We start from the raw sequence: 25,866 nt of genomic DNA, 5'->3' as shown, positions 1-25,866 counted from the left end.
TTTTCCCCTGATTTTCAAGCTTTTTATCGGGAGCAGAGGCTTCAGCTTCTTCTTACCTTTGAACTTCGGGGTTTCATCTTGTGTGAAGTTTGGTGTCAAAGAAACTTCAGAAAGACAGTCAAAAAAGTCAGCGAGAGAAGTTTAACTCTCAGTTTCCTGCATGCTTCCCAGCATGCCACCCAAATCTATAAAAGCTCTTTAGCTGTGCTGAGCACAGTGAGTGAACTCTCAACCTTTTTTTCCAAACTTTGAAATCTTCAAAGGAAGATAGCACACCTGGGACAAGCAGATTAAAATTACAGTGTAGAGGTTTAATTGAAAGATGCTAGATAGAGTTGTATTTCTTTGCCATTTTTTCCCCATTGCATCTGGAAGATTCATTTGCATTTTTGTATTAAATTTTATTTTCGAAAACATATTGGATGACACAGATCAGTGCTGATGTCTGCATCTCTTGTCCTGATTAAACTGGCTGACCAATATGACTAAGATTATTTAGTCAATAAAAATGCAGCCAAACGTTACAGGAAGTTCCACAAGAGAGAGAGAAATAAAAAAAACTGCTGACTCACCGTGACTGTGTTGGCCGTGAGGGCCGGGGTGTTGCTGTCGTTTCCCGCTTGTTCGTTCTGCGTATGTGTCTGCGTGTACAGCGTCAGGGCGTGCTCGGCCACTGTGCTTGGTCCTGTGTAGTCGGTCGGCGGGTGGGCGTGGGGCGTGGCGTACTCGGCTGGGATCCCGTTCTGTGGCGGAGGAGGGTACTGGGCCGGAGGGAAGGGCTGGGCCATGGCTTCAGGGGGAGCTGGGGCCTCTTGGTTGCCCTGCAGAAACAGAGGGAAGGAAAGAGAAAAGCCAACAGGTCAAGGAGGGGTTTACTTTTAAGTCGTATTGTTGTCTGAATTATGGAAGTCATTGAGCTTGTACAGTATAGTGCTTTTCTAGTCTTCTGACTACTCAAGGTGCTTTTACGCTGCAGGTCACACCTTCACATTCGCATAAAGTCACAAACTGATGGCAGAAGATGCCATGTAAAATGGCCATTAGAAGAAACTAATCTCATTCATACACCGCTTACAAAGCAGCAGGAGCAACTAGGACACATCAGACATGTTTCTGCGGAAGCTGGGGATTGAACCCTGGTTGAGAGGTGACCGACTCTGAGCCACAGCTGCCCAAAGTCTATTGCACCCAATAATTCAACAAGGCTGCCAGACATGAGGCATTGACACCTCAGTTTTTGTTTATCCGTATATTTTTTTGTGTTTGTAGATTGGATTTAGATTTTAAAAACTGAGCCTGCAGTGGCGTCATGACAACAGGAATGTTTGTGTGAACAGTTTTGGTCATGAATCTACACTTTTATGTATCTGGCTCCGGGTCTTTTTTATTGGAGGGGGAGGGGGAGGACATGATTGGCTGTTAAATCTGACAGAGATGTTTTTACGTGGGGACATGAGGCTTAGCGGGGGGGGGGGGAGAGAGAGTTAATCTGTTTATCTCTGTAACAGCCATGGTTTGGTCGTAAAAGTCCAAACAGTGACGAGACTTGGAGATGACAACAGGAATCATCAAAGTTCCCGTCTGTCCCATCAATAAACTCGAAAGAGAGACGATCACATCAAATAAAAAATAAAACACGTTGCCCTTTGTGGTGTGTCTGTGAGACGGTCCTTTTCACGACGTGAAAGAGAGGAATTCTTTTGCTATAACACTAAGTCTGCTTCAAAACCCTCACGCACACTCTCAAACACAAACAGGGATCGACAAACACGTACACCAAAGGAAAGTGATGCAAATTACACATCTTATGGAGATGACAAAGATCAATTAACTGATACTCCTTTGATGGCAACCTCAGTTTTGAAATTTCTAATAAAAGTTGGCATTTTCTCGCCTCCACTTTCCTCCCTTTTCTTCCTCACTCGCTTTAGTAATTGTGACTCCTCGTCTCTCCTCTTTTAAGGTCCGTTTTTGTGCTCTTTCACCCCTGTCTGGGCGCTCCCTCTCATCTCCATGCCTGTCAGATAATCATTTCCTCCAAGCAAGGGGTGATGATGAATCCATCTGACATATTAGCATCCTGCTTTTTTTTTTTCTTCCTCACTGCTCCAAAAAACTTAAAGGAAAGTGTGTGTGTGTGTGAGTGTGTGTTTTATATATTTTTTAGAAAATGTTAAAAATCAATCCCAACAACTTTTTGAGGGGGATGAGGCTGTGACCTCAGCTGTTTCCAATATAGAGGTATTGAAGTTGGCGATTCGTATGCATGGAGATTGATGGTGTAAAGCATAACAAAACAGTTTGCCGATGGCTCGCATCGTTTCTGGCAGAGAGTCACCTCAGATCCCCGGGCAGAGGAGCTTTATGCCCAATTTAGAGTTGACTTAGTGTCACTTCACGTATAAATTTAGAAAAATGTGAATCTCCTGCAGAAAACAAGTCATCATTAATGAAATTGAGCTTTGTTGTGCTGGTTCGATTTGAAACGAGTGATGCTTTTTTAAAAAGCCTCGTGATGTCCAAACTGCTTAAATAAACACTCAGTTATGGAAAAAACAAAAAAAAAAACCTGAACACAGATTTATACTTCACAGCTCTTTGAAAGCTTTAACGACTCTTTAAACCTGCAGTGATTTTATATTTAATAGACTTTCTCATCGCTCAGGGTGTTTTTATTGTCGTTAAAAACACCTTTTACAATTCATGTTATGGACGAGTATAAAGTCCATATATATATATACTCGAGTATATGTCAACGTTTATTTCTTTTACCCCTTTTCAAATTTAATTCAATGACTTCAACCAAAGGAGAGTTTGCTCATTCATCTTTGGCACAATAGTTCCTCAAAGTGATGAAAAAAACCTTTAATTACTTAGATGGTCCAATATTTTCATCACATCTGAATTTTCATGATTTTATTGATCTTGGTTAATGCTGTGGAAATATTATTTCCAATCTGTACCATTTTAGGGTAATTCTTCTTTTAGGTCTGTGTCGCTGTAATACTGATGTGTAAGATGTACTGTTGCAGATGAGCTATATTTGGAATATGATAACTGATGTAAAAGAAAAGTAAACTTCTGACCGTTTCAAGGTAAAGTCATGTTTCCAGCCTATTAAAAGTGTGCACACGTGGAAATTAATTTGTAGGCTGTACCTGCTGATAGAAAATCCTGCAGCTTAGCACCTTATAAAGGATTGCTTTCTCCACTATCAACATCAGTTCTATCCCGATATCATCTTTCTACCTATTTCTTTTGTGGAACAGAAACATATTGACAGGGCAGCTGAAGAGAGACAGGAAATGTTATGCACAGAAAATGGTTGCAAGGTCCAAGCACTGATAGCTGAGGTAAGTTAAGAGGGCTATAGTCCTCCAAGCCGACCACCTGCAGGACGTACCCACATGTCATTCCCCATTTGCTCTCCAGATTTGCTCTCCAAGGCCCCCAGGAAAATAGTTGCAGGTCAAGATCAATAGTGACTTTACCTTATGTGGTTACTACTGCTACTGTAGTAGTAATAGTAGCCACATAAGGCCAGTGCCTCATCTTTACACCTTTCAAAGCTGTAGTTGGGGCTAAAAAGACTGAACCACGACACATGAAACTACAACCAAAATGTTGAATAAACTTGCTCTACCTGTGTCAAGACTAAGAAGTTCCTGAGTCAGTGCAAAAAAACAACAAAAGACTAGCTTAGCATGCATGTTCCCGTCCGGTGTCAGAGAGCATGACACTCCAAACACTGGCACGCCATCTTTTAAAAGGTAATTACAAATGTGCTTCACTCCGAATTGTGTAATATTTCTAATTTGACATACAGTGTGTTGGAAGGCACAGTCCTTGCTCTGCGACTCAGTCACACAACCCATTCTCATTATCTGTCCCTAAATCATATTGAAGTGAGGAAAAGGTGTCTCAGGTACGCTGCCTGTCTGGAGGAACTGCTCAAGTCTTTGGATGTGAATCAAAGGTGTTTGAGGATGATGCATCAGGCTGGAGATACTTTGACTAACGGCTCTCCTCTCCGTGATCACTGGTATTTTGACCTGCTTTGTGATTTATTCTGTGGCGTGTGTCTGTAACGTTCTTGGGGATGGTGCTGCCTGCCTCGGCCAATACACTTAAAGGACAGTGTTATAGATCGTCTTCTCACCTACTGCAAACTGAATTCTGGTCCACTTGGAAGCAAAGCGAGACCCCCTGTTTTTGAGCGGACAGGGGTTCAGTTCTTTGGTCTGCGCTGAAATTCAGAGCCACATCACCTCCAAGCCAAACACGCTATCCAAAAAAACTGAAACTGAAAGCCAACAGTGCGAGTCTCTCTGCAAAAAAACTGGAGCCCAAGGTGCTCCCTGATGGCTCACATCTCATATGCACTATAGTCTGAGAGGCTTGTTATACAGCGGTTGTTAAAAGCAGAATACATAAAACAGTGTTCGCACGTAGGTCTTTTATAACTCATCTCAAATCAATGAACCTAATTTTGTACCATTGATCAAGGTGATATACCATGTTTTCTTAAGGCCTGACAAGAAATCACAAGTCGAACTTCATACAGGCCATGTTTTTCACTCCTTTCTACCTCTGTAGCCTTGTTTTCCCTTATTCAGTCTAATGTCAGTCCATGCAGGGTGGAGCTGTGGCCCGGGGCGAGTCTCGGTTCACTAAAACAAGAAGCCTCATCGACAGGCCTCCCTGCCTCGCAGCATCAATAAAGACCTGAGCTGATATATGGCCCCACCTGGTCAATACACACACCGGAGACAAGCACGCACACACACACACACACACACACACACACACACACACACACACACACACATACCAGCAGCCAGCCATGAGCAGTCAGGTTAAATAATGGCAGCAGAGTGAGGGAAATGAGAGCTGCAGGGAAAGTGCTTTACCTGGAAGTTTTCCTTTTAATATGCCTAAATCATGAGCTGATGTGCCATACATCTCTCTGTATGTATGCACACACACACACACACACACACACACACACACACACACACACACAGCCATGCTCACACTGAGATGGCGGCAGCTTTTACCCTGCTGGGGTTTCGGGCAGAAAAGAGTGAGCAGGAAAAAAGGCAAAGGGAGAGAGGAATAGAGTTAGAGAGAGCCAGAGGCAGAGAGAGGGAGGGAGGGAGAGAGAGAGAGAGAGAGAGAGAGAGAGAGAAAGAGAGTTAGAGTCAGTGAACTTCCATCATCCATCACAGTGACTGAGGCGCTGACACACTGAGACATCCCCAGATCCTTGTCGACAAATTGCGCTGGTAAATGATTTCTCCTATCAGCTAAATCATACTATCCATCCCTCTCTCCCTCCATCCCTCCATCCATCTCTCTGCATCACCCACACCTCTCTCTCTCTTTCTATATCCTCTGTCTTTCCCTCATTGAGTTTATTTCCTTTTGGCTCAGTGGAGCGCCATGCCTGATGTCTGATGGACTCCCGCTCCATTTGTACCCCGACACATGTATGATGCTCTCTCTCTCCCTCCCTCTCTTTCTCAACACACACACACACACACACTCCCTCTCTCTTTCTTTCCTCTTTCTCTAACACACACACACACACACTCTCTCTCTCTCTCTCTTTCTCCAACACAGACACAGAGACACACACACACACACACACACATACACACTCACTCACTCTCTCACTCACTCATCTTCATACAACTTTAGGTCAATGGCTACTACCATGAGTTTCTCCTGCCAGCCCCCCTAGTGTATGTTTCTGCAGCAGGTCCGAGTGAGCTGATGTGTGAATGCAGCAGGATATAATCAGGAGGATTCCCATGAGCCCGTAGGGGAGGGTGGTGACATTTATATCCTGTGACTGGAGTCAGTGCATCAAGCGAATGCACGCGTCCACGACGACCTGCGTGCACATACTCTGATTTAACAGCTGCATTCTGTTTTCTCTTCTTCAGTACTTTCTTCACCGCTCTTTTGTTGGTGATTTTGTCAAACCACACGCAGCACTGATATGAAGAATAATATTTTTGTATATATTGCATGGCGGACTTAGTTGCTACTTCTGCGTCGCTTTTGGACGATGATTCACTGTTGTATGTTGAAGGGAACGGGCAGGACGCTTTAGTATAAAGAAACAGACCTTCAGGTTCACCCCTATGTGAGAGAGCTTTGGAACACCTCCAGCAATGTGGGTTTTATTTGACTTAGTTCACCTTTAAAGCCAACATATATAAATCCCATCATGTCAGAGAGTGCGTGTCCTTTTTGATATCTCAAATATGACTCGGATAGGATAAAAGATTCACGCCTTCGTTGACCTCCAAAGCCTCAAACGATACGACATCAGCAGAGATGTTGAGGAGGAACAGACGGCTCTAAATCTACATCTGATGATTAGAAAGTAAAAAATATATATATATATATTTATTGCAGGGTAATTAAAACACACACACACACACACACACATACATATCAACACACATGCTGGCACAGCAGGAGTGTGTCTATAATATTGATCCCCTTCTCTACAGCAATTTTCAGTAGTAGCCCGGGGGCTTCTCTCCACCCCTGCTGACCACTACCTGGGCTACCTATGCTGGATTGAGACCCTTCAATCCCCCCAACAACACGCATGCACTACAATGATTTTATAGAGAGAAAGGGAGGGATGCAGACAGCACTGAAGTGAAAAGAATAAAGGCCAGAATTCTCTTCAGCCACAGAAAAAACAAATACCAAAGATACTGCTCAAAGGTGTGTGTGTGTGTGTGTGTGTGTGTGTGTGTGGGTGTGTCTGTGTGTGTGTGTGTGTGTGCGTGTGTGTGTGTGTGCGTGTGCGTGTGTGTGTATGGATCGTGCTGTTGCGCCTCTGTCTGAGTCCCTTTCACTCCCATCACCACAGCTTTATTGTTCCTGGTTGACAGAGACAACTAATGAAGTTTGGGGCTGAGAGCCGCAGAGACTGATCAGATTGCGACATGCAAATTGAAAAACACAAACACCAGCACAGATGTTGAGGCGTATTGTTCCAAAAGTTAAAGTTCTGTCATTCAACTTAATAGACAGAAAAAAAAAAATAATAATAATACAAGGAAATAAGTCAAACACACTCACACACACACAAAAAAGACACAATTGGTTTACCCACTAACCCTGTGCACCATTGCATGTGTGGTGCGTGGTTTTGTTGCCCTACAAAGTGAACCAATCAGCCCGTCACTCACAGACACATTGCCATTCAGGCAGTCTTTCCCCTAATGCAGCGTTCAGGGCCAGGGTGCATAAACATGTCAGAAAGTTGCTGCTTTAGGGGGCGATTAATATCGATGCCCGGCACAGACGTCCACAAGAGGAACGAGGGGAAGCGAGAGGGAGAGAAAGTAGGAGGAGCACCCTCCCAACAGAAGCAGATATAACATGAGATGGTCAAGTTCAATTACACTTTAGTACCAAAAAACAAACAAAAAGGGCAGCGAGGCCGAGAGAGTACAAATAGGTGGCTCCTGTTTAACCTTTAATGACTTTACAATCCTTAAATCAGAGCGATCCGCCTCATGTCATCATCACCATCATCAGAATCAGAACCATGGTCCAATACAATGTTTAATCCATTCCTCTGGATGTTTATATGCCATTGTTTTACTGTACCAAAAAAAGTGCTATTGCCACATTATTTTGCAGCAGTAATAAACATGTTTACAACTTGTTAGGAAAATAATTTTTATTCATTTCTTGAAGTAAACTAAAAAGAGAGGGAATCTATATAAATCAGCGTGTTTACTTTTGGAGTGCAGAAACAGCCTGCGCTGAGTGACATGAGTGAGTGTGTGTTTAAATACCTTCACTTCTTCTTCTGCTTTCAACTTTCTATTATTTTTCTTTTTAACTCATTTCCAGAGTCTTTTTAGCGTTTTTTAAAATCTTTTTTGGGCCCAGCTGCTTCATAAGCCTCATCGTCTCAGAGGACTTCAGCCGCCCTCCGACCTCTGGTCCTGTCTGACCACACTCAAGGCAGCAATATCAGCTGCTTCCTGTCGGAAAGAACTGTGAGCGACACCATGTCAAAAGTTGTAGGGTTTTTGTTTCTGTATTTATTCTCTTTTCTTTATCCCTACTGAAGCTGAATCTGATTATAGTCAAACAGGTTGTTAAGAATTCTCCAGAACAAATTACAATTTCACAAAATGAAGCCAAAAGGAGATTCGTATGTTTTTAGCTTCCTGTGGGATTTTTGCTTCAGCTGGCAAAGACAACACATTCAGTGTGTGGACTGCAGCCTTTGTTCAACATCAACATGTGCTACATGAAGTCTAATAACAAACAAATGAAAGTGTTTTTTTTTTCCCCCTGTGAGGTGACTACACTGGACTGATTATCTTTATTTGATCCTTAATTGCAAAGCATGGTGCACCGTCTGTTTCAATATGGGCTCAATAGATTGCTCAACCTGCTGATTGAATCATCACTTTTGTGTTTTGATTAAGGGGTGTCGGTACTATTAATAGCCACAGCTGTAAGTCATGGTCGCTTTGCTGTGATGGAGAACCGCTCTGTCATTCATTGACGGGTCTAATGAGAGGTGGAGCGCATGTATTGATAAACATATTCATGTCCCCCCCCCCCCCCCCCCCCCCCCCCCTCTTCCTGGCTAACTGCAATTGAGCCTCATGCACAATTTCAAGAAGTTTAAAACAAAATGTACATGACCAACATGTGCATGTAAGCACATGCTTGAAGAGAAAGGATGAAACACCTACAAGCAGTAGAGGGAACAGACATGTTGATGATGTGTGGTAATATTGACAGACCAGATGCAGAGATTTCTCCCCCGTTCTTTTTTTTTTTTTTTGAAGGATGTGAAAGTGACCCCACCCCAGCTCCTCCCTGATTGGATGGCTGGATAAAAAGGTCCAAACAAAAGCTGTGCTTTTTGTACCAAGAACGGATCATTTCAATCACTCAATCTTTATTTGTACAGCGTCAATTCATAACAGGTGTTATCTCGAGACACTTTACAGGAGCAGGTAGAGGACCTTACTCTTATAGAAGTAACACTGTGTCTTTGCTGGGTTTTGTTACGTAATGTCTGTTATAGTTAGAGTGTAAAGAAAATGCTCAAACAAACACCTTCAAATAAAAGATACTGCTGGACCTGTGTGGCCCCACAGCTGCACAGCATTCATTTTCCTGCTGGGACGATACCTTTTTAATAATGTTTATTAATTAGTGCTGTCTGCTCCCCTGTCAGTGTGACTATTATTTTATCCAGGCATCATTAGTCCGTTCTGTTTTCACAACTCTGGTTCCTCCTCAGTGAGGGCCGCTATACCAACCCCCCCCCCCCCCCCCCCCCCCCATCTATGAGTTAGTCTGACGGCGACTATAAATCGCTCTTGACAACGGCAGCCAGAGGAATAGTTCTGGTTACCTGCTCACACACACACATTTACACACACTCACCACTCATCTATTACCCAGTAAGCACGCCCCACTGGTCACATAATCATTAAATGATAACATAACATCGGAAATATTCTGTTATAAAGCATTACGCGGTGTAAAGTAGCCTCCATCTGTTGGCAGCATAATACAGTCATGAAATGAAAGCCTCCCCTGCTAAAAAGACGCTAATTCTCCATTTGTGTTAATTATGGAGGAATGAGAATCTGCACACGGCGCGAGAGAAACAGAGACGGAGAAGGAAGGCAGAAAATGAGCGAGGAGAGAGCCGTGCAGGTCTCAAAGGAGGAAACAAACACAATATGTGTTTTTTGTGTGGAAAGAGTGAACATTAGCCAAAACACACTCATCATCATCATCATCATCATCATCATGATGAGCAGCAGAAGGAGCACAAAGTGAGGACAGACCCAGCTCTTCACACTCACCCAGTTTTCCCTCTGAACAGACCGCTCCTATGAATATCAGTGTGTGACAGTGACCCAGTCCCTGTGAGTGAGTTATGCTCAAGTGTGTAAGACACGCTTCACACACACACACACACACACACAGACACACACACACACACACACACACACACACACACACCGACATACACACAGAACTCTGACAGAGAGGCAACAGAATCTAATTTAACACTCGGCTGAGCAGAGATTGGCCGACACTCCCAGTCCCTCACCGGCCGAGCGGGGATACTCCACGACCCAACCCCTGCTCGCGAGTATGTGTGTGTGTGTCTGTGAGAGATGATAGCTATAGGACAAGAAAGCCAGCGAGTGAGAGAGAGAGAGAGAGAGAGAGAGAAGGGGGAGAGAGAAATCATGTTCATGCAGGAGTGGAGCAGTGAGGCTGAATGAGAGGAAGGACTGTTTAGGATTCAGAGTGTGTCGCAGGTCCGCTGGCTGCCGGCTCCCTCCAGGCCTGCTACATGATATTCACTAACCCCCGTAACAATGGCAAACATATGTAAATCTGCCTGTGTGCCCGATTCAATCAGACCCCGACACAAAGCTTCAGACACCAGCGGCACACCCGGAGGAGGAGGTACGAGTTCAGGACGGAGGCGCACTGAAAAACTGAGGAAAGCTCAGGAGCTGTGTGTGAGACAGTTTATTCACACTGGTCACTCTCAGGAAAAGACGTGTGAATGTTTACCTCTACAATACAACAATCCTTGAAAAGTCAAGTAAAATGAAAGAGAGGGGTTCTGAATGAAAGTTTGATTTCCTAATTCTCTTCTCATTTGCTACATGTATTCCTGACTGTGAGGGGGAAAAAAAAAAAAGGTGTAAAGCAATCAAAGTTGGAATTCTTGTAGAGAACAACAACGAAAAGAGTCGATGAGTAGCTGTGTCGTGTGTTCTGCTTTATCTGCCTTCCAGAACAATGCACCAACCGAAATCAGCTTGCAGTTCTAATGGAGGCCTCAAGTCATCACATCGCTTCTCTAAGAGGGGCTCAAGAGGGGAGTCGAGGTGCACAGAAAGCCCATTCTCACTCTCAGATTTTTTTTTTTTTTTAGATTTCTTTGTGGGTATTCCTTTTGTTGTTCTGAAACTTTCTGAAAAGTGTTTGCCATCGCCTGGACTTCTTGTAAATGAGATTTCGGATAACAATGGGACTATCCCTTGTTAAATGAAAAAAAAAAAAAAAAAAGTTTGATGGACTGAACTTAATAACAACATCATGGTGATGGGGAAAGAAAAATTCAGTCAGGAGCTTTTTCCTTAAAAAATAAAACAAAGACTTAAACCAAAGTGATCTGGCTCAATCTTCACTTCTTGACCTACATACACGTGTGTTGGTGACTGTGTCTGCAGAGACCCTGTCATCTGCCTGGATGTTGATGTGTTGGTTGACTCTGGAAGGTTATGGTTGGGGAATGGATGAATGGATTTCCCCCAGCTATAGACATGGAGCAGACTGTGAGTTTTGGAGTGAATACAACACTTCTGGTGGCGATGTCCATGATGAATTTTGTGTTTAAAAGCTGCAAAGAACATTTCCACTGATTCTATACCTTTAAAATGTCACATTTAAAAACCTAAAAAAGGGCATGTTTTATAAATGTCATTGGATGCAAAACAGTTTCATTCTGCAGGTATCATTTTAAGCCGAGCATTAACCCCCCTCTTGCGCATGCTGTTAAGAAAACAATAGGTTGTAAAAACCATTAATGTGAAATATTAAAAGCCTAAAACCTTGTGTTCTGTGTCCCAAGTTAATAGCATTGAACTCCATATTATTCAAGTTGTATAGCTTGTGTTAAAGCGTCTTAACTCTCCGGTTGGTCAAAAGTCAAGTAACACGTTTATGTTGTGTCAGGTGAAGTCATAACGTTAATGTTACTGCACTGTACCACACTCAAAGTTTTGTGTGCGAGCCGTTTCCAATAAACTTTAAAGGTGAGTGAGTGAATTGGGGTTTACAGTGTAATAAAGGAACATGTCACCCAGTGCAACAGCGCGGCTCATTGATGGGTCTTTGATCGTTTCTGGCACAAAAGGAGGAAGATACACCGAGCTTTAGAACAAGGCCAGTTACAGAAGGAATTATATTCAGTAATTACAGATTTAACGATTTCTCCAAACTTATGAAAAAGAAGACAGAAAAAACACTAAATGTTATATCAAACACACACACTCATACATCGAGCATGCTGTCTGTCTGTCTGATCTCATTACGAGGAGGCAGTGAGAAGCAGCGGGGCCCTAAGTGTATCATGATCAGAGATAACGGCAGCTGGAAAACTATTAGCAATCTACAGCTCCCCTTTGGGACTCAACCAGATTTCATCAGCCCTTATGAGCCCCCACTCTCATCTCGGTAATGACCGCCTCATTCTTTTCCGATCTATGTGAATGTGCTCAGGTAAATTGAAATGCTACCATATTTGTTTGCATTCGGATTATAGATATATATTTTTTTCTCATTCTTTCTCCGGCTGTGTCTGTGCCTTAATAAGTGGAAAAGCCTCTGGGGGGTAAGACCATAGCACTGCTCCTAGGATTGCATTGGCTGACCACACACACACACACACACACACACACACACATGCTGTATTGACTATCAGCCACGGCCACTGAAAACCATTAGGCTAAATGATTCTAACCTGGCTATAGAGATAGGCTGTGGCCAGCTCAATCAGTGCAGAGTGCTTGGGACAGAGAGGCTGCATCGATAGCGGACGAGTGAAGCAGTGCTGATACAGTTGAACAAGAGAGCAAGGGGAGGAATCGAGCACTCTTAATTCAAAGCATTCAATCGAAAGTGGATAAGGACAAGAAGCGGTTAATATGTATTTTCATTTACTGGTAATGAGTGAGATAAGGATGTGCTGCTGGGATTTTCTCAGCAGATATTAACGATGACTAATACAGCAATCTTTGAAAAAACATCATCTGAAGTCTAGATAATTATGTTGTGGAAAATGGTAAATGGACTTGAGCTTGGATAGCGCTTTTCAAGTCTTCTGATTACTCAAAGTACTTTTACACCGCATGTCACACCTACACATTCACACACGCTGATGGCATTGTCCATCAGTAGTAAATTAACCCATTCATACACATTCACACGCTGCCAACCAATAGCAACGGAAGCAACTTAGGGTTAGGAAACATCGGACATAAAGCTGCAAGGATTGAACCCCCAACCTTCCAGTCTGATAAGCCACCCACCAATCCAACTGAGCCATAGCCGCCACGATCATTTTGTAAGTCGGCCCTGATCTCTCCTCCCCCAACAAATTACGTGAGGAGGGTCCACAGATAAACACACACATAAGCTTATATACAGAGATGTGTTCAGGTATGTACAAACAATAATGCTTCTAATGAAGGGGCAGCGCTTTCTATTCAATCTACACGTCACTGTTTATATAGGATTTTTGTAGGTTTTTTTTGGTTTGGAAAGTAAAGGGTGAATCATGTTAGACAGCATAGGGTTAATGGAGAAGGTGAATTGGGCAGAAGAAATCAAAAATTAACAAACAGTGACTTGTTTTTAATGTCAAACGAGAGAAAACGGTGGCATTGTGGGAGTCATGAAACAAACCATTGAAATCGCCAGTCAACCAAATTGTCATTTCAAGCATCGTTATCGGCATCGGGCTGGATTTTTTCTCAATCAGTGTCGCCCTCGATGTTACATTCATTAAACTAGTTCATTGCAAAACTATTCACCAAAGGACGGCATTTCTGCCGTTTCTGCCGTCCTTTGTCTGTTCAAACATAGAAGTGACTCCAACATTGTTATGAACCTAAATAATTGTGATAGACATATTTACAATATACTGTTTATAAGTCAGTAACTATAGTTAATGATTAATGTAACTTATCACACTTTGTGCTTCTAGTCCAATAAAAAAGCGGTAGCAGCTGATGTCCTATAGGCCTCAGCAGACTTTTTCTTTAATGGAAAGGGAAACCTTGCTAAATGTTTGATGATTTAAGACGTATTCATTGTAAAAGGAACCACCTTACATTATTCATAGGGACTGTTCTATCACTGCACTCATTCTGTCTGAGTCAGAGAGACGGCGGGACACAAGACAGGGCTGGGATGGCGAGGGACTTATGGAGATTGGGCGAGACTGCAGAGACGAGGAGACAAAGAGCTAAAGAGGGCGACAGGGACTGACAGGGACAACGTTCCACTTTGACTTAGTAATGAAGAATCAATGTACAAAACCAAACGTATCAATATCACACACAGGATACCAAAGTTAACTCCTGAAGGGTACCAAAAAAAGAGCTGGTCTTTCCCGTGTTATAGGCCCACCACACGGTCTGCTCAGGAAGGTTGTTAAAATTTTAATATCGATATTAAATTTAAATAAATATTGTTGACAGGTAAAAGCATACAGTAATTCATCAAGCACTTCATTGCTCTACATTTTTCACATCTCTACAGCCAAAACAGCCTAAATATTCATGATACTACTTGGACTACAAACTTATCTTCTTGTTTGTGACCTGCCGTCCCTGCCAGCTTCTTCCTCTTGTCAACATGTGTTTAACTCTTGCTCCTTTACAGCTATGACAGCTTGAATGACATACTCATGGCTTTAAAATAGTCATTGAACTATGATCTGGAAGGATTGACATATGGTCAATGAAGAAATGAGGCAGCGAACCAGTCCATGCAATCAGCTGTAATGCAACAATGATAGTTTGGCTTTATCTGGCAGTTCCTTCTCAGACGTCACATCTCTATTTGAACTCCATCCCCGTTCCTCAAGTTGTTGTCTGACGTAAACAACGAACAGTACTGGCGAAAAAAGAAGTCTTAACTAAAGCACTGAAATTGTCCCACTTTTCCCAAAAGCAAAAACATGGAGATGCCGAGACTGTCACTTTTGGGATGCTGAGACTTAAGTCTCTAATCATATAAAGTCTGTGGTTCAGATCAGTGTGTACACTCTTACTGTGTAATGAGAAGGGGATTAATCAAGGAAACACACCGAAGTTAAGAACATGGCTTTAGAAGAGGTAAGCAAAGTAGCTAAGCTAATTACAGCCATGTGTTCAAAGAAAACTTTTGTCCGGAGGAGTAAAATAGGGATTTATTTCTACCACAGCAATCTAATGATTTGATGACAATGGAGTTTCTGGAACCATACATAGTCAATACGTAAACAGCCCTTACCAGCTGAGTGATCTGATAACTATGAGATCAAAACGATACCTGGCCAGCTAACAAGAGGCCAGGGCCTTTGTAGCTGACTGGAGCAGCAGTCTACTCCCAATGGGACTGCTATAATTGGATGTTCTGGTCCACTTCTGTGTTCCACCCTGTGGTTCCCACCAATCCATGGCCTTGATCAATGGGCCTGCCCCCCTGGGTGCTGCTGGATATGGTAATCAATTGACATCTTGGTGCAAAGAGTGCAGTGGTAGGCATGCAAATAAAGGGATTAAGGTCAAACAAGCGCCATGGATTATTTATCACCAGCCAAATGTTGTTTTTCTTTACCTATGGTCAGTCATGATTGGGATGGAGCGGGTTGCATAAGTCCTCATGAACTACTTAGATATAGTTTCACAACACACAAATTAATTGTTTCACACTAAACTTGAATCCCAGAACTTTAGGTGACCAGTGTCCATTTGACACTGTCCATACATCTGTCAGAGAGTATCTGAACATCTCAACTACTTCATATTGACTGACTTCATATTTGCTGGATGTCTGGAGTACACCATGAAACTCCGCTTTCTATGTGCCAGCTCTTTTAGATGTAGTGTTAGAATTTTGATAAAAATGTTGGTTAATTTTCAACACGTGAGTCATTTTTGTCATTTAGACATTTTGTCTAGTTTCAGTGAATACAAACTCAAAATGTTTTAGTTCTGTCAAGAGACATTATTACATTTTCGTACTTTTAGTTGAATCATTTTCTCTCTTGAAAGTATAAAAGAAGCCAAAACATTCTTTATTCTGTATTTATTCGGGTCCATCTTAGCCGTATATGGCTACATATATTATGATGTCTTACAGACCTGAGTAACTGATGGTTGTTATCAAGACAGCTTATGTTCTGTCAGTCGCTTCAAACACAAGTGCACATGGACGCACACATGCACACTCCCACTTTGTGCCTGTCAGTGCACACATATCTCTTCCTCTTCTGTGATACTTCAGACAGAGGGATCAGATTGAAATATTATAGCTCTTGCGAGTCTTCCAGCCCTCCACAAATACATTTTTATTTATTTATTCAAAATTTAAATTTAACCAGGTTTGTCCAATGGAGATGAAGAACCCCTTTTTCAAGAAAAAAAGAAAGAAAGAAAAGAAAATCCTGGTCAATTTAGTCATGTCGCTATCATGAAAATTAAATATTTTTTTCTGACTTTATTTGATCAAATCTTTACTTTTAGCTGGCCATTGTCTCACTCTCATCGTGAAAGACGAGGGGTCTTGATGAACATTTTAGTGAAATATTTCAATAACACATAATGTGCACATTTATTCTGGTGAAAAATCTATTACAGTCTCCCTTCACCTGAAGTAAGAACTTCTAATTGGCTCAAGGATACACTAATTGCACACAATTTATAACATATTGCTTTTAGTAGGTGTAGCTGACAGTAAATATTCCTCTGAACAGTGAATGTCTGCTGCTTTATGTTTTGTTGGGTTGCCTATCCCAAAACTTTGCAACACAAATACGAAAAAGACGAGAGAGCAGAGAATGCACTCTTGAACTCACACACACACACGGGCTGTGTAAAAGCCACTCCCACACGCACTGACGCAGGCAGAGACCTGGCACAGTAAATAAAAATACAATTTCCCAAAGTGACACTTCCATTCTGTTCAGCGCCCACTCAACTGCCTGTAATTATTTTAAGCATTCACAGAGATGTGTCTGTGTGTGTACGCAGGGTCCTGCAAAACCTTATCCTCCATCACACACACCCACCCACCCACCCACTCAAACTTCACCCCTTCATCTACACATTTCTTTAGAATGGCCCTTTTCTTTAATAAAGGGCGAGTGAGAAGCCTTTTCAATCTCCATGTCATTCCCTTGTCCCGCTCCCTAAAGCCCCACCTGTCACATACCCGCACAATAAAACACACACACACACACACACACACACACACACACACACACACACACACACACAGATTCTTGTTTAAATGATTTCCCATCAAGCTCTTGGTTGGGATTGAACTGAAAAACATGGAAGCAAAGACAGAAGCCGTTTTTAGCCAGGCTTGGTCTTGCATGTGCAGCTCATCCGGCACACAGGTGGCGCCTTTCTAAATTGATGACGCAGAAATGGACTGCACCTGGGTCTGGTCTTCAGTCTGTTATTTAGAGGGCAGGTTACAAAGTTCATAAAGGACAATCCATAACTCCTGTCACAAAAACAGGGAAGATCAGCAACACGCCCACTTCTCAGTTAGATATTCTTTGTATTTGCAGATGTCACCTTAATAACAGCAATAATAACTAAAATTTACTTTTTGATAAATTTGTTGTATACCTGCACTGTTGTTCATTTACTGCTCTGTGTCCCCTCGGGTAAAAATAATGTTTTTTGAACTGAAATGGACCTGTATCATGGCACTTTGGTCCATACCAGGATAGCCAAACATTTCATTTGTTGTTTTTTATCATAACACTAAGAAGAGAGAGAAATAAACCGATCAGGTGCAACAGAACTACAGTCAAACTCTGTTTTTTGCATCAGTGAAAATTTCTCTATGAAATTCACTCAAGTCATTCAGTGCAAGGCCAGCATAAATCTCACAAAATAAAGACTGTGTCATAGCTATCTTCTCGGGGGGTTATTAAAATAGAAGAGATTGATCACCTTTAAGGTCAAACAATAAAAAAACTAAATGTGACGTAAAGATGAAATAGGCATGCATCCACGTTCACGCCATGATTGAGCACATGGCATTGTAAAGAATTGACGCTGTGTTGATGTCACAAACAAATTCTCCGGCTTGAAAAATGTCGGCGAAAATAAAGAAAAAAAAAAGCTTCTTATAAGTCTGACATAAATCTCACAAAGCGTGAGGTTTGTCACCGAAGCCTTTTTGGGGGAAATGAAGGCATAAATGATTGAGCTTAGACTGCTCCATAAAAAATATGATATGTAAAGATAAAGAGCAACACTGCATCAATTTTATTTCCATTCATTGTCTTGTCAAACGTTCTATATCAGGCAGAGATATTTATTATTGTGGTCGTTCTTCCCCCTTTTTCGATTTTTCTCTGAGTGAATTTAAAGACCCTGACACACCAAGCAAACGGCAAAGCACTATTGGCGACAAAGTCCAGTCGCCTTTGTCGTGGCCAAGAATGTTGCCCTTGAACACACCCCAAAGACAACAGCCGACGACCAACCAACACGTAACATCGGATTATGCGTGGGAGGAAATAACTCTCCATGCCAGCAGGAGGCGCTACTCCATTGTTGTGATACGAGACAACAATTTTCACACACCGCTGACGGTCACCACTCGTAATAAAGGTACTAATCGAGAATAATGTCTTGTAAAAAGTTGAGGATGGCACTGGCGTTGTCAGCCGATAGTTTTAGTGGAAAAAAAAAGCTTGTTGCGTGTTGAGAATTGGAGTTAAATGAAACCTCTCAACAGCCAATCAGAGTGATTCCTCTCACCAACCATGCTGATGCCAACTGATGCCTATTCAATAAGTTGAATTAGCTGAAAAAAGGCAGACTGGTGCAGATGGAGCTGGACTAGGCAATAACTGGCGACGATTGCTCACCGTTGGACCGACGGCCGACGATCTCCTGTGAAGGCCTTAAAATTAAAAACACGCTGGGCAAACATGAGGAAACAAAATAGGGCTCAACACATTCTTCTCTCACAATGAAATACATTAAAGTTATTTTCAGTGTGCCATGGAGTTTTTCTTTATTAAAAACTGATACCTGTTATAGATCCACTGAGCCCTGTGGAGCCCCCTATAAAACCCCTCAGGGAGTGCCTTCGAGGCCCCTGAAGCTCAGTTTGGGGGCCCTGGACACCCATAAGGAGACACTAAACCTGAGCAGTGAGGTTTTGTTACACTAAAAGATTCAGGTCAAGTCTGTGTACAACTCTAAACAACTTATGCAACCAAAAAAAAAAAAGATCTTCAAAAAGTTGCCACTTGAACTTTTCCATCATGGCGTGCAGGCTTTCTGTTATACTTTAAAAATACCCAAATATTTAATCAGCACCTAAGCACCCAGGGGACCTATTTCTGGGCTTGCTACATCCCTCTTCCTGTCTGTCTCCCCTCTCCATCAACCCTTTATTCTTGTACTCCACTGCTGCCTGTATGCTGCCCTGACTAATGGGTACACCGTGCCCCAAATTGCCCTAGAGTCCCCTTTAGCATTCCACCAATGGATATTCCAGCCACAACACACACAACAGACACACACACACTGTTATGTCCTAAGATGCTTGTCTACTCAGGAATTCCTCAGGGCAAGGATGCGGGGCAAGGGCGGGGACAGGGAGGTGTTTCCCACCTGCTGAATGTCTTGCATAATGTGTTCTGAATAATGCAAATGCTTATGCAGGCAGACATCGGGTACAGCATGTTTCACTGCCCCCAAAAGAGCACAGTTTCAGGGTGAGACACTGGAGAGGTCATACACTATTCATGTAGAGGAAGAAAAAGAACAACACGCAATGGAAGTCTCTGGCTTCTGAGAGCTCCATCCCACTCTTTAATTTAAAACGGTTTCATAAGCCTGACCATTTCTTGACAGTAGGAACATTACTGCCAAAGTAAAATTTCATTGTATTTCATAATACTTTATGGCGTTGGCCGGTTCTGAATAGTTTTACAGCTAGGGCTGGGTGATTAATCGATCTTATCGATTAATCATATTTGTGGTCTAGTAGGGAAACTAGATTTTCTCATTAACTTACTCTGCGGCCCCCTATGGGCTCCCATAGTTCACTTCCTCCCCCCTTCAAATACTTTCTACAGAGTGGCACATAACTGGGGCCAAGCAGCCACAAGTAATTTGCTGACGTTGCTCTGTCTCATCTGTACTTTTCCTGTGCCAAGAAACTGCATAGTGCACTTTAAAAAGACAAGTTTACAGTTTGGACTTTAACCCTAAAAGACAAATTCAGGTTACTGAATGAATCCTCATAGAGAAAATACGTTTGCTTACATTACATTTATTTAAACAAATTAAAGCAAAACTTGTTCTGTAGTCATTTCATCGACATTTATATATATTTTTGTTGTTGCTCAAGTTTCACATCACGTGGGATCAGGTAGTTTGGTGGTTAGTGCGTCATGCTTGGAGGCTCATGTTCTACAAGTGGGCGGCCCTAGACTCGAATCCAACCTGTGGATCCCTTTCCCGCGTGTCGTTCCCAGCTTTCCCTGATTTCTAACCACCTCTACATGGAGGAATAAACAATATGTGTTCTGTGTTTAACCTTTATCTGCCAAATGAACTGTACAGGTAGCTCTCCAGTCTGTTGACGCATGTCGCTAAGCTAACCGTGTTGACTAAGTGGGGTTAAAGGTTAAAAAACCTGAAGTCAACATTGATTATGTTGGTGAGATTTGCTTTTAAATGTAAGAAAATTGAAGTTAAATATATATATATATATATATATATATATATATATATATATATATATCCGCCAATAGATATTCCAGCCACAAGCCCAGCCCTAGTTATAGCATCTTACTATTGATTACTTCTGTACAGCAGATTGCTTCTATGACCATGATATGTCCAATCATCAAACAGAGAAGTCGGATACATGTGAGCTGCTTTCTTAAGGCATTGAAGTAAACAAAGAAAAAAGAGTCTTCTGTGGGGACATTTTTTGAATAAACACAGTCTCAGGTTCTGATCATTTCAAACCTCAGAAGATGCTTCCCTGCCATTTCAAGATTTCATTCATATATTCAGGTTTCAAGGCTTTGAAACCAAACACTTTACAGCATGTGAGTAAACAGCAAGTCAGAGAAGTCCCTAATGAACTGCTTTTGATTGAATGCGTCTGCACTATGTGATGTTATTGAGCAGACAACAGAATTCTCAAATGAATGGTGAAATTGATTATGAAATTAGAACCACTGTGGCAAGAGGAGGACGTGCATTTCTCACTTTCATGATTGCAATTAATTAAACTGTCAACTGGTGAGAAGTTTTCATCAGTGATGCAGCTTGTGGAGACTCTTCTTCCTGCATGTCATTACCTCATGGTTCAATAACAGTGCTGTCACACTGAAAACACATACATGTCAGATATTTATGACATGCACATAATATATTAAGTCATGGAGACTGAGGTCCAAAACTATTCAAAACACATCAATGAGCCAGTCTGTTAATTTTTATTTATTATTTTACTCTTCCAGTCTTCTGACGACTCAAAGTGCTTTTTTACACAGCAGGTCACACCTACCCGTTCACACACTGATGGCAGAGGTTGCCATGGTGACCATCAGAGGTAGCTAATCCCATTCACACACGGCATTGTTGAAGCAGCGGAAGCCCTATGGACACACCGGACATGTGGCTGCAGGAGCTGGGGAGCGAACCCCCAACCTCCCTGTCGACTCTACTAACTAAGTCCTAGCTGAAAATAGTCCAAACTCAACTATTTATTTCACCTTCATTTCTGAACGCTTTTGCAAATACTGTATATACTGTATATACTTCTGGTGCATTAACACACGCAGCCTGTCAAATATTATTTGACTGGATACATAATGAGACACAGAGAGAAATATGCTCACACATACTGTACACGGTGGCGTCGCACCAGAGAGGGTGGAAGGTCGTGATTTAATTGAGTATGCATATTGCAGAATGGGCAGCCTTTGTACATGTGTGGGAGTGTGAGTAAGTGTGTGCGTGTGTGTGTGTGTGTGTAAGAAGAGAGAGGGGTTGGGAGGCGGCTAATAGGGCTCGAGGTCCAGGAGTGCTGACGAGGACAAGATGAGGCTGAAGAGATGTGCTCCTTTCATTTTCATTCACACTCATATCATACCCTCCTCTTCTGTGCACGAACCATTTTATTTACCTACAGGCTGTGTGTGTGTGTGTGGACAGGATAAGAAAAGAGACAATGTGTTTATCTCATGAAATCAAAGAGTCTAATGAACAAAAAAAAAGAAATATGGAGAGTGAGATCTCCGCCCCTTCCTCCGTCTTTTCATCCATCCCTCTCTCCTCTCTTTCTTCTCTCACCAGCACACGATTCATCATGTCAGATGTTAATATCCCTAAAGGTCAGAGGGAGTCATAAAAGAGGAAAATATGCTTTGTTAAACTTTTTCCTCGCCATTTTTCGCTGTCGTCTTTCCCCCTCGCTAACCTTATCGCATCTGTGTGGGGGGGACGCAGTGACCCGGGCTACTGTTACCACAGCGATCTTTAGCGGATGATTGATAACAACAATAACGGGGTCTGGCGGTCGGCACGGCTCTAAAAAAAGGAAGTGTTTCATATTAGCTTCCAAGCATATATACACATGGGCTGCCGTGAACATGGGTAGGGATGGATAAAAGAAATAAACTGAAGGAAACTTGTAAATATTCACTGACACTGTCAGGTGTCAAAGAACGTGAACACAAGTCTTTACGTACTTCCTCAAGTTGTGGTGGATGCTTTGACTTTTGAGACATGACTACTTGTTTTACCTTTTATTGTAAAATGTTGCATTGTTTACAATACATGTTCCTAAAGATGTGTCAAATTCTAAACAAATATGTCCTGCTGTCTCTGCATCATACAAACACTTCTCACTGGCTAACAGCTGGAAGGGTTTCATGGTTAAACTGTTCACATGCTTGTGATCATGTTTCCTGCTGGGGAGATTTTTGGTCATTTTCTGAAGTTACCTTTTAGTGTACAGGTTTTTACAGAAAAAAAAAACAAAACATCATTTGGTCAGTTTGTAAAGATTCTTTTTGGATAAAGTGGAACATCAGGTCGAGAGTGGAGAATGACATGCTGAGGGTTGGATTGTAGCAGAGCAGAAATTGTAATCGTAACCAGAACTTGAAACTTTTTTGCTTCTGAAAATGATTTAAAAAAATCACCCGCTTATATTCATGTCAATGCAAAACACTGGCTTACCAGCCTCAATGACTGACAATAAATAGCGTTAGCTTAATGCTAACAAACGCTTCATTCACACACTTACTGAACCGCAACCTTGAGCTGTATCTGAGCACGTTTGCCCCTGAACACAACAAACCAGCGCTTCTTCTTTTCACCTGTTATCCTCACGTGCAACAAGGCTTAACCGTTTTTTTTTATTTCCCCACATTTGCTCTGCATTAAATAACCTTTATTTGTTCTTTACATGGGGAACGCTGCGTCAGCTTCCCAGAGTTTTCTAACTCAACCTAATTTCGACATTAATCATTTCGATCGCTTGTCTCCGAGTCCAACCAAATTTCCTCTGTGATGAGCCTGAGGGTCTTTCCAGCAGTTTGTAGATTTTTGTTCAGCAGAAACGTTGTACCCAGATTCCTCACAAATCCCCAGCGGCACTCACGTTATGACATATTTACTGATGTAAAGCAGCAACACGCTGGAGTTTAATGCTGCACAGGAATGTAGATTCATATTCCCTGCAATGAGTTAGGGCTCTTAAATAAGAAAAGAGCAGTGTGTGCGTGTGTGTGTGTGTGTTTGGGGAAGAGCTGCTGAATTTGCATGAATATCCTCTCACCCTCTCATTCCCCATTCCATTTTATCATATATCTATATGTCCTCGGCTGCACACCCGACGGGCAGTGAGGACAGGCTGCCAACATGACCGTCATGAATTAGAGATTAAATAAAAGTGCAAGGCTGTGCAGCCCCTGTGCCCCCCCCCCCCCATCCCGCCTCCCCCCTCCGGCAAATCAAAGTCAGTTTTATTAAAAGCGCATTAAGACCCCCCTTCACAGAGAACACATGAGGGACATGCATGTGAGACGGAGAAATGTCTCTGAAAATGATGGTTTCACTCTGTATCTTATCAGGACATTAAAGTGAGAGAGGAAGATGATGTGTTTCAAGGTGTTTCTCTTGAATATGTGTGTGAGAGAGAGAGTTTAAGTCTGCTTAAACACACACACACACACACACACACACACACACACACACAGAGTCTAATTAGCACTAATTTGACCACTTGTCTCTGAGGAGAGGGGCTGAATGAAAAATGAGCAGAGGAAATTAACGCTGAAACAAATCATCTGTACTAAGTACGGTGACAGCACTCTACCTCTTCAACACACAGAGGCACATTATTTCATTTATCTTCATTACATTTCATTCCAAATCCTACATATTGGTGTTTGTTTGTTTTTTTGCCACATTCTGTTAAGTCACAAAGGGTTAATGAAACAAATCCCTTAATAAAAGTACCTGATCTATTTCCTAAAAGTAAAACACTTCCTCAAAAAACTATGACAAGTGTTACTTCAAACAACCAGAGCTTTTGGGGGTTGGGTGCCTTGCTCAAGGGCACCTAGGCAGAACTGTGGAAGTGAACTGGCACCTGTCCAGCTGCAACACCAACTTTCATATTTGGTCAGCAGCGGGACTTGAACCAGCAACTCTCCGGTTTCCAATACAAGTCCCCACAGACTGAGCTGCTGCCACTTTCATATAAAGTTGATGTTTATTGATCAATTTAAAGTTGTAGTACGTTTAAAAGTAGGGTTGGTAATTTTCAAAAACTAGCATGATTTTGAAAGTAGCATCCTCCTCGTTCTCCGTATTCACCTACCCCATCCCTGCTGTGCTCCCTCAAAAGCCACGCCCCTCACTCACATGCACGAGCGCCATTGGTCTAAAAACGGATTTCAGCTCACGCTTTGAGTGTGGGCTTGTGCATGTATGGAGGAGAGAGGCTTGATTGGTTTATAAAACATGGTTGAGTGCTGACACTGGTCGAAGTTTTTACGTGTTTACAACTGATACAGACGACAGTTTCTTTTTCAGAGCACATGAGTTATTAATTACTGACAGGACCTAAAGACAATTTCAACCAAAATATTAAAAAGTGTATCAGGAGGAAATTATACCCTACCTTTACATTTTTTGATTCACAAAAATTGCAGGCAAGCTACTTCACACTGTCTACTATTCAGCAGGATGCAGTGATGGAGATTCTTTAAATTTCACCAGTTTTTAAAGACAAATTCAAAGCCATCAAGGTTTTACCTTATGCAAAAAAGCAAAACAAAAAAACTAACATTTGCAAAAGTATACAGCTATGTTAAAAAAAAAAGTCAAAGTGTAACTTATTTATGACAGACTTTCCTTTGAAGCAGAGTGAAGGTGGTGAAATATCAGAATAATTAATAAAGTTAAGCAGCCTCAAATGCAAAAACCAGGCTATTAGAATGGTTTTACATCAGCAGGTATTTCTCTCCCTGCTAACTAAATAGGTCATAAAGCATAAGCAGATGCACTGAAGAATACATTTACATAGACACACGCACCCATGAACGCACACACACACACACACACACACACACACACACACACACACACACACACACACACACACACACACACACACACACACACACACACACACACACACACACACACACACACACACACAAGCAGTACATTAATGAGTGAGAGAGTAAGGGGTTGGAAAAAGTGCTGATCCTTCAGCTAAAGACATCACAGGAAAGAAAATGAAGTACAAAAACAAAGGGAATACCATAAAGAACGTGTAGTTTCAGGGTTTAATACAATCACATAAAGACTACAAATAATAAAGAGATCCAAACCACAACAAGACGACTGACGACTTCCTCTTTGAAAAGAAGAGAACAGAGTGAGACACGTTCAGTATTCCTTCTCCTCCTCCACTGCTTCTGCTTCTCCATAAATCTTAATGAGCTTCACTGGGCCCTATCATCACCGTGTGTGT

The 25,866-nt window shown here is 42.1% G+C and overlaps 1 protein-coding gene across 8 annotated transcripts in view; it reads right to left on the bottom strand.

Annotated features, from left to right (window-relative positions):
- Nucleotides 1-25,866, bottom strand: part of rbfox3a (RNA binding fox-1 homolog 3a) — a 499,685-nt gene that overhangs the window by 61,316 nt on the left and 412,503 nt on the right. For all 8 annotated transcript variants that reach the window (XM_079372549.1, XM_079372546.1, XM_079372552.1 and 5 more), the window contains one exon: nt 573-821. In XM_079372549.1, the coding sequence (XP_079228675.1) occupies nt 573-821 (249 nt within the window). The remainder of the gene's footprint in view (nt 1-572; nt 822-25,866) is intronic.

This window comes from Symphodus melops, assembly GCF_947650265.1.
Source record: "Symphodus melops genome assembly, chromosome: 21".
NCBI classification, from domain to species: Eukaryota; Metazoa; Chordata; class Actinopteri; order Labriformes; family Labridae; genus Symphodus; species Symphodus melops.
The sequence above is the reverse complement of the archived record's forward strand: the minus strand, read 5'-3'. Positions and strand labels throughout refer to the sequence as shown.